The sequence below is a fragment of the Nematostella vectensis genome, chromosome 4 (genome assembly GCF_932526225.1).
Source record: "Nematostella vectensis chromosome 4, jaNemVect1.1, whole genome shotgun sequence".
Taxonomy (NCBI): Eukaryota; Metazoa; Cnidaria; class Anthozoa; order Actiniaria; family Edwardsiidae; genus Nematostella; species Nematostella vectensis.
This window is the reverse complement of record NC_064037.1, coordinates 3947124-3956440: the sequence shown is the minus strand read 5'-3', so window position 1 is coordinate 3956440 and position 9317 is coordinate 3947124. Positions and strand designations below refer to the sequence as shown.

Below are 9317 nucleotides of genomic sequence, written 5' to 3'. Positions count from 1 at the left end.
TCTTATCTGATAAGCCGTTCGACCCTCGCCTCCCTTCTTTTTTATAACTTATCGGTACTTTGTTATATGGCTCTATGTTTTCTATATGATTGTTTATCGGAGCTTAATAATATCAAGATGCCTTTCTCGTTGGTTATCATAGGCGAATTCGTAGTGTCTTTGAAACTTTATTCAGGGCACAAAAAGACCCGTTCCTTGATGTAGAATTTCCTATTTTCCCTTTTCGCGTAAATATGTAAAAAAGAACACGCCAAACGATAATCGAACAGTGAATTATCCTATGTGCTCACAACACGAGCTAGTCCCTAAGTACTCTGACATGAAAGGAAGCGCGCTACTCCCCAAGTCTGGGACCTGCTTGTGTCGTCAGAACTCTTACCATCCACAGGAATCCTGTCAGAACACCTCTAAGACTTATACGGGCGTCTCACGGTCACATGAACAGTCTCGTGGACAACCAAAGCTTAACTCGACTTCAGCCGGGTTTTCATTCTCTTCACGCTTTCGTTTACTCGTCACATACTTATTCGCGAGACTAAAGTCTTTAAGAAGTTCCATAAAGGAGTCTCCGTGTTTTTTCGTTAAAAGATCCTCAACTATCTCATCTAAAAGTACACCACTGGAAGAGCAGCCGCTATCTAATTGTTGGTAATTAGTTTCTCTAGCTGATACAAGGGATATTTTAGAATGTTTTAGGAAATCACTTGCTCTCCTCTCATTCAACTCCAGGTATGACAAGCTGTCGACCGGACAAAGACCCTCTAGATATACTTCTTGTCCATCTTGACCAGGTTCGTATGTTAAACAATAATCGACGCTGCCATGGCAACTCCTCCTGGCTCCATTCTCATTGCAGACAACTTTAGGCTCTATTTGAAAATACCTGCTATCTGAATCAAAACTGAAAATGTCTTGAATCATGTCTTGCTTTTTGTTACGGAACTCGTTTTCACCCTCGCCCGGTGGATTACACTCATCAGATCCATCTGATATATCAGGTAAACGGTTTGTCATTTCTGAGCATGTGTTTAAACTGTGGATGGCCCTCTCTGATGTCTCGGTCACCTCCTTCGCACTTGCACCACTAAACCCACTGGATGTATCACCCTTCTCTCGCCTTGAGTATAATTCATTCATTGTCTCTTGCCTTGAGTAGAATTCATTCATTGTCTCTTGCCTTGAGTATAATTCATTCATTGTCTCTTGGCAATCAGAGGACGTAAGGGTAGTGTCCGCGATAGTAGATTCATCCGCCGTCCTGATGTCCAGATCCTGACACGAAGTGCGTGTCTCGTTAGCTTCTTCCATGAGAAGAGGAACGAGAAACAAGACACACACACCAAGAGATGTCAATCCGCCAGAGATGAAGAACGCCAGACTGTAATCTTGGTAAACATCGTAGACAAACCCTGCACAAAGAAGAGCAGTGGATAATCAGGCCCGTTTACCTATAGTACACTATTTTCTCTTACTTAGCTTTTCTTATAATCTTCCTTAATCAGGACGGACCTTCCAGTCGAGATGGGGCTACGGGCCTTGTAAGAGGTTTGAAACCTCCCATGCCATGAGTAGGTTATGCGAAAAGCTTATAATTATTAGTTGATATTCATCTATTTCAAAACACATTTTCAGCACAAACGAAAGGAACCATGGACCTCAATATATTATTTTCCCCGTGGAAGATCACCAATGTATAGTTCTTGCTTTAAGTTGATAAGTGACATAAATTCTCACAAAATATCAGTATACATAAACACCTTTTGGTCATAGAACAGAAATTTGACATTCGCCATTTGCACTGACGTTTTTTTTTAAATAAGTAGTCTTTGTAGGCTATGTGAGAGTGACGGGGCACAAAAATCTCTTCTCGTGAAAGTTTCAATGTTTGCCTATGATAGTATGATATCAAGAAATTTGATAAAAAGGAGCTTTATCTCCCCCTCCCATCCCTCATGATTAGGTCCAAACTCCCTCCTTCCTAAAATTCCATGCTACCTACCCGCCAGCGGTGTTGCAAACGCTTGCGCCATTGCAACGACGGAACAGACATTTCCAAACACGACAGGCATGTCCTCAGTGCCGACGATATAATGCGTTCCCATGCTGAACATGACAGCAAAACAGCCGTCACACACGCCAAACACCACCACATATACCACAAAACCCGCATAGTCACGTGACAGTGGGCAAAGGGTGGTATTCACGGCACTGACTAGCGCGGCGACTTGCAGCAGCGTGATCCGCTTGGACGGTTTCATGTCGCCCAGCGCGCCAAATATCACTTTAAAAACAGTCTGCGTGATAGCCTGGTAACCAACAAGTAGGGCCCCGTTGGATGCCGGGACACCAACGTCACTTGCCATGCGAACCTGCGGCGAAATAAAATTTGATTAATTAACAGGGGCGCATATTGTTTGCTTATTAAGGTTCGAGTTTCCTTAGGGCCACGAGGCTGTTTCTCACTAGAACACAAGCACAAACGCAACTCAAGTGACAATCGATCAAACACAAGCGCACCCAGGGTTTTCCCCTCATATCCCCCTTGGAGAAAGAGAGGCCCTGGGGGTAGGGGAGGGTGGGAACCTACCCTGGGTACCTGAGGCTCCGAGCTTCGCGGCGATAACGATTTGATGAAGCGAAAGCGCAAGAAATTCAAGCAGTCGCGTTCTTTTGCTCTTGCGTTCCAGTCGGAAAATTACGTGAGCTGCGCTTGTGTCCTAGTGGTATCCTTTAGGCGGATATCCACTTTTTAGTAAAAAAAGGTAAAACTTATGACTTGTTCTGAGTTATAAATTGAGAATTAACTTATGTTCTTAACTTATGGAACTCCTTAATCAAATGCTGGATCCGCTTCTAGAATTGCAATACTGTCTTGACTCGATTTGGTAAGACGAAAAGCAGTTTAGCAGACCGTTGCATACGCAGTTTTGGATACTGGACTTTGCAGTAATCGTACTTTCAATTTTCATAAGTGATTTATTCGTAAGATATTTCTGTCCGCGCGAAACACATGCCTAATGATATGCATCACGATAACATAAGCTTATCTTTATCTTATTTCGTTTTATAAAAACACTGTTAAAATGGTTTAGTATGCTTCTAGTTATCCTACGCCTACGACACACTGGGTGATTTTGTACACTGGTATACAGGGGGGTAGCCAGGGGGAGGGCCCAGGGGGCCAGGGACCCCCCTTTCAGAAGCAAAAAATACAGTAAATGTATAATGATGCATCACTTGAAATACAAGAGAAAATGTCTTATATGGGGCCTTTTGGGGCCCCTCCGGTTAAAAATCCTGGCTACGTCCCTGGGTATTAAAGCGAAATTCAATCGTCGGATGAAAATCGCCAGGTCTGTCTGCTGCCGGGGCGCAAATTTGCCGATATTTAAGCCCCGTGCAAACTGCGCTAGCACCTGCCAGCATTGCTAGCGAATTCTTGCTAGACTGACAACAAGACAAAGGAAATGTCAGAGACTCCATTACCCATTTTGACATTTCCTTTGTCCTATAGTCAGTCAAGCGAAAATTCGCCAGCAATGCTGTCAGGTGCTAGCGCAGTTTGCACGGGGCCTTACTCATCATCAGAGCTGTGTTTAGCAAGGATTATTTGGCCAAACCTTATAATGTCGCTTCGTCTGGGAATTCTTCTGGCTTTGGTATTCACCATCGCAGAAAGTCGCGTCGCAACAAAACAAAAAAGAGAGGCTTAAACGGTGGGTAGAAATTTCACATTGAAACCCGCGATACCGAGGAAGGCAACTGGGTTCAGTTGAGTTTGTAATGTCTGGAGAGGGGGAAGGGGAGGGGTCGGCAGTTCCTTCTCCTTCTCCTTCTCCCTGAGCCGCCACGCAGGCTAGTAATGTCGAGAGGCGACGCTTGTTTTGAAGGCGAATAATACAAGAAGTATGAAGTGATGAAGTATATTTACCTTGAGTTTAATGTAATACTATTTTTTTCTTTTTCTTTGTTTAAAAGACACGCATTTCTTATGAGAAGAGGGGTGAAAACGCTAATATTTTAACTACATTTGAAAAGACGTTAGTTAACTGTTTGAAGTATGACGCACTAACCATGATTTTAGTGACGTAATTTGGGTAACGCTTTTCGACCCTAACCTTTTGCAGATTACGTCAACATGGAGAACACCGCGGAAATGGTGAACAGCTTGAAAGAGTGAGGAAGCGAAGTAAGTGGTAGCGTAAGATGACGATAAATAGCCTGAGTGGTAGTGGTGATGATAATAATAATGATGACGATGTCGCCATTATGATGGTGATGATAATGATTATGACGATGATGTCACAACGACAATGATGATAGTGGTAGTGGTGATGATAATAATTTAATTGCAATGGAAACCAAACATTATAGACAAAGACAGATAAAAATTAACTGAGAACATTATATCTACAGCAGCGAACGTAGTTTGTGGAGTTTACACAGTGCAAACGACCGCGTCCTCGACTGACCCTGAAAATTGGAGTTTTCACGTCGTGGTCTACGGAAAACGGGAAAACGGCTGAAGTGTATCAGACAGAACGCATTTCCACGTGCTATGCTATTGAACTCTGAATCAAATACCATTGTTTTCTGCCGTCGGCGTCCACGTTGCCGTCGTCGTTGCTTAAGGTCCCTAATAGAGAATTTAAGCAACGACGACGGCAACGCAAACGGCGACGGCAGAAAACAATTGAAATTCAAAGAGCCAGATATGAAATGCGCTCGTAATGGATTCTGTCTGATACAATTTTGCCGTTTTCCTTCAAACTACAACGTGAAAACTCCAAGTTTCATGGTCTAGCGAGGCAGGAACGTGTGTGCTGAAAACTATACTATGTTTGCTATATGTATGAATAGTGTTTGCTATATGTATGAATAAAGGTTCTAGATTGGTCTATAATTTTCGGGAACTAAAAAATGAGTGAAATTTATCTAAAAAAAGTTTAGAATTTTGCGCATAGCATGAAAGCTTTTTTGGGGGTTACGTTCTCTCTGCGCCGTCGCCGTATGATGACACGTCGATGGTGATGGTGACAGTGGTTGTGATGATAATAGTGATGATGACGATTACGACGACGAAGACGATGATGATTATTTATTTTTATTTTTGTAATTGATGTAATATTCAGCCTTCCATAGCGACAAGGGGATGATTATTTTCATATTGTAACAAATACTTTTGACAGGTGAAAATTAAAACCAAATTAAACAATCTCAGCAAATATGCTAGTCCTCTTCATACAACAATAGTGATTGCCCATGTCATAGATATTGTAGTATTTCAAATTAAAGAGTAGAAGTAAGGGCGGAGTAAGAAGAGATAAGTTGTATCAACGGCTATCCCTCTTTGTAATATTTTTGGATTGTGCATGAAATTCCACCATCCCATGTGAAAAATAACAGATTTCACTTTTTTCAAATTCAAAGATAATGGCGATATTTTTATGTGGACCCCCTAACACAAATAGGGGAGATGTACAGCATGTTATTTTTATCATACAACATTATGATTCTTCTACAGTCCCCGAATCATCACTCGAAATTTAAATAAACCCCCGACATGGTATAAAGCCTATGCTTATTTCTATATGGCTGTTCACTTACCAAGAAAACAAATGGCATGAAGTAACCAGAGAGAATCAAACACAGTCCCGATGTCCACGCCACGAGCGCCTTGTTCCGAGCAAATAACCGGACGTCGAGAAACACTCGGGACAAGTCAATGATAGCTCGGATCCCCTTCTTATTTACGTAGCCCCACTTAGCAGTCACGTGCCCCTTGTTCTGACTTTTTGATTGGCAGATCAAACTCTTAGTGCACCCATAATTCCTGGCCGGAGTCTGAGGAGGTTTGAAGAGTTGTCCACAGAGAAATACAAAAACACCCAATATGGCAAGAAGACGCACAGCAAACCGCCAGCCATAAGAGCCAATCAGATAGCTCATGGACGTCGCCACCACAGGGACCCCGACGCCTGCTCCAGCGAGTGCGACCCCGTAAGCCAATGAAAGACGCTTGTCAAAATAAGAGTTAAGCACAAGCAGTGATCCAAAATATGACATGCTAGCGCCTAGGCCCCAAGTCACACCGTACGTGACAAACAGGAGGCTGAGTTGCGTGACATATGACGTCATTAGGAGGCCAAGGGCGGCGAGGAAAGCTCCGCAGCACGTGATCACACGGCAGCCGTAACGGCGGCACAAGACCGCCACAAGGGGGCCAAACAGATAGATCAGGGTAAAAGACAGGGTACCCGGCCACGCTACGGGGACAAAACACACGATAAGACAGGGTACCCGGCCACGCTACGGGTACAAAAGACACGATAAGACATGGTACCCGGCCATGCTACGGGGACAAAAAAAAAAAAAAAAAAACACGACAAGACAAGGCATCCGGCCACGCTACGGGGACAAAACACACGATAAGACATGGTACCCGGTCACGCTACGGGGAAAAAACACACGATAAGACAGGGTACCCGGCCAAGCTACAAGGAAAAACACACGATAAGACAGGGTACCCGGCCACGCTACGGGGACAAAACACACAATAAGACAGGGTACCCGGCCACGCTACAAGGACAAAACACACGATAAGACAGGGTACCCGGCCACGCTACAAGGACAAAACACACGATAGGACAGGGTACCCGACCATGCTACGGGGACAAAACACACATTAGGACAGGGTACCCGGCCACGCTACGGGGACAAAAAATACATTAGGACAGGGTACCCGGCCATGCTACGGGGACAAAAAAAAAACACGACAAGACAAGGTACCCGGCCACGCTCAGAAGCAAAGCAACAATTTACCATGAAAAACCGTATATAACAAATACCTTATTGACCTTATTTGCTTCTCGGCAAGAGACCATGATGTGAATATCATGGTCTCTTGGTCTCGGCGAATTGTTCCACTGTTTTATAACACGATTGCATCGCTTTTCAGCCATAAAACAATGGAAAGTTCTCGGGTGTACGAGTTCCTGTACGGTTTAAGCACTCGGTCAGTAAGAGGCATACAGGTCTACATATTGCTGCTGATAATGTTGTTCGATCAAAAGTAGCATTACCGACCCTACCCAGGATTTTTCTTGCAGTATTCCACGGGACGTTTATTATCGGATTAGGCTACAAAAAAGTATGACATACCAGTGATCTAGAATGCATTCTATCGAATTCGCTTTATAGCTTTGTCTACAAATAGCATGTCTTTTGCGAACCGGTTTAGGGAGAGAAGGGTGGAGAGAGAAAAGGCAGTCAGAGAGGCAAAAAGGGATTGAATGAAGAGAAAGTAGGTAAAGGATGGAAAGTATGGCGAAAGAAGCTAGATAGAGATAAAGCTTGAACGACGTGCACTTGCAAATTTTGCCTCTAGTTTTGCCAGCCGAGTAAACATTTCGACATGCTTGCTTCAGTTGTGTATTTTCGTGGTTCGCGATTCCTACCTGTTACCATCTCAGAGCCCTTGAACTCCGTCAACAGCGGAGTGAACAACACGCCATAGGAATTCTGAATCCCAAGGACGACGAACTGCACAACGAAGGAAGCGGCACACACCATACACGCATGCGCATTGCCCGTCATCGCTTGGAATCCAAGAATTGATGGCCACTAAAGCTCACCACCACCAAGAAATAATTACACATCTAAAAACAATGACAAAATAGAATGGGATCAGAATGTTTTCTCCGCCACCGGTACTGGTTTTGGAAATTCGCATAGTCCACCCCCCCCCCCCCCCCCCCAGCTCTCTCATTCCCTGTACGATCCCTGTACATCCAGCAGGTACACGCGTCGCTTTGCAGCCCTTTGGGGGACTCTGAGAATCAAGTCTGTCTAAAACATCCGACTAAAATCAGTTTTTTTAAGATCTTCGGCCTGTATTTTTTTACCACTGCAATATTCAAGTACTCTTAATTTCCTGTGGTGCTCAACCTTGACCAGTTGACCAAAAGACATCTCAGATATGCGGACGATCTGACATCTAACCCGTACCTGTCATGGGTCTGAAAGTGAGCGTTTTATCTGCTTCAAACGAGAATGTTTTTCCACGTCCTTTTTTAACACGTCGAATCGATAACAAAGGAAGACAGTGGTTTCAATACGCAAGATGCATTCACATCAAGAGCTCTTGAACTGTTTTGAAGTATTATTTGCCCTTGGAAATTTGAACTTCCAGCACAACGCGACATAACAACAACACCAGGAGCAAATAACCGACGTTTTTAATCGAATAATTTAAATACATTATATCTCCTTCCAACCTAATGAAAAAATTACACTACAATAAAAAGGAGAGTTTCTAGTCATACGTAAGAACATATTCTGATAATTGATACAAAAGAAACACAACAAGGGCCGAAATAAAGTTTGTTTTTCTTAAAATTTTATTCTCTGCAAACAGTAATCATAGCGGAAAATAAGCTTCGGGATATGATGTTGGTCAATTTGTTAATATTGTTACGTTGTGTATAGTAAACTGTATATAGCTCGCACAGCTACTTTTTTTCGCGAAGTCTCGCTGCACGAATACGTTGATATCATCAAAAGGCACTCTGAATCCAAATAAATAAAAAAAAAAACTTAACTTCACACTCAATCCGTTATTTATATTCGAGGAACACTCGCTAGTCTTAGGGGATAAAGATTAGCGGAAATTATAAACATAGTATGAATTCAGATAGCATTTATAGCATGAAACATAATACTTGCCTGTTATTACCCGGATTTATGAATAGCGGTTTATAGTCAGTTTGGCTGCGATGTTTTCTCGTTCGGCGTCGTGAAATGCCCCTCATAAACAACACAATATAGGATTCCCTGATTGGCGAAAGTACCCTTTTACAATTCCCTTCGCTTTCGAGAAAACCCACAAGAAAACTAAAAAGTATCCGATAACAACCAACGAGCCGTTTCCGACTGAGTAACTGCTGACTTGTCGACCTCCCAACGCTCGCTCTGAACAGGTCGTTAACCCATCATCATTTATTATTGAAATTCGTACGGCTATTTTTTTTGCTTTCAATTGAATTTTATAGAAATAGAAATGGAATACCTAACAAACAAAAATGCTTGCCGATTGCCAAAAAAACTTTCTGAAATGGTGGGTGTAAAGGGTTATTTCCGGATGCATCGCAGGCTAATGGCGAAAACTAGATCGAAACAATAAGGCCCTCAGTGTAAGACCACATCTAGAGTGAACTAATAAATATCTTTATATTTATTCCTCACAGACAGGCAGGGGGGAGCGAGCGACGCCTGTCTAAACAGGCCTGCGAGGAAGGATTCTTCCCTTACAAAGTAGA

General features: G+C 43.0%; 1 protein-coding gene across 1 annotated transcript; it reads right to left on the bottom strand.

The window, feature by feature from the left end:
• Window positions 1–147: 147 nt before the first annotated feature.
• Window positions 148–9282, bottom strand: LOC5513102 (monocarboxylate transporter 10). Its single transcript, XM_032382614.2, has 5 exons — window positions 8725–9282; window positions 7458–7658; window positions 5608–6266; window positions 2000–2369; window positions 148–1409 (listed from the first exon to the last, which is right to left on the bottom strand). The coding sequence occupies exons 2-5, from the start codon at window positions 7594–7596 to the stop codon at window positions 415–417; spliced, it is 2163 nt and encodes a 720-aa protein (XP_032238505.2). The 5' UTR covers window positions 7597–7658; window positions 8725–9282; the 3' UTR covers window positions 148–414.
• Between the last annotated feature and the right edge of the window lie 35 nt (window positions 9283–9317).

Excerpts from the sequence above, each read along its gene's own strand:
- LOC5513102 (XM_032382614.2), bottom strand. The coding sequence starts at position 7,596 with ATGACGGGCAATGCGCATGCGTGTATGGTGTGTGCCGCTTCCTTCGTT. Across the intron at positions 6,267-7,457 it reads GGGCTCTGAGATGGTAACAG|CGTGGCCGGGTACCCTGTCT; the intron begins GTAGGAATCGCG and ends TTGTCCCCGTAG. Across the intron at positions 1,410-1,999 it reads GTTTGCAACACCGCTGGCGG|GGTTTGTCTACGATGTTTAC; the intron begins GTAGGTAGCATG and ends TTCTTTGTGCAG.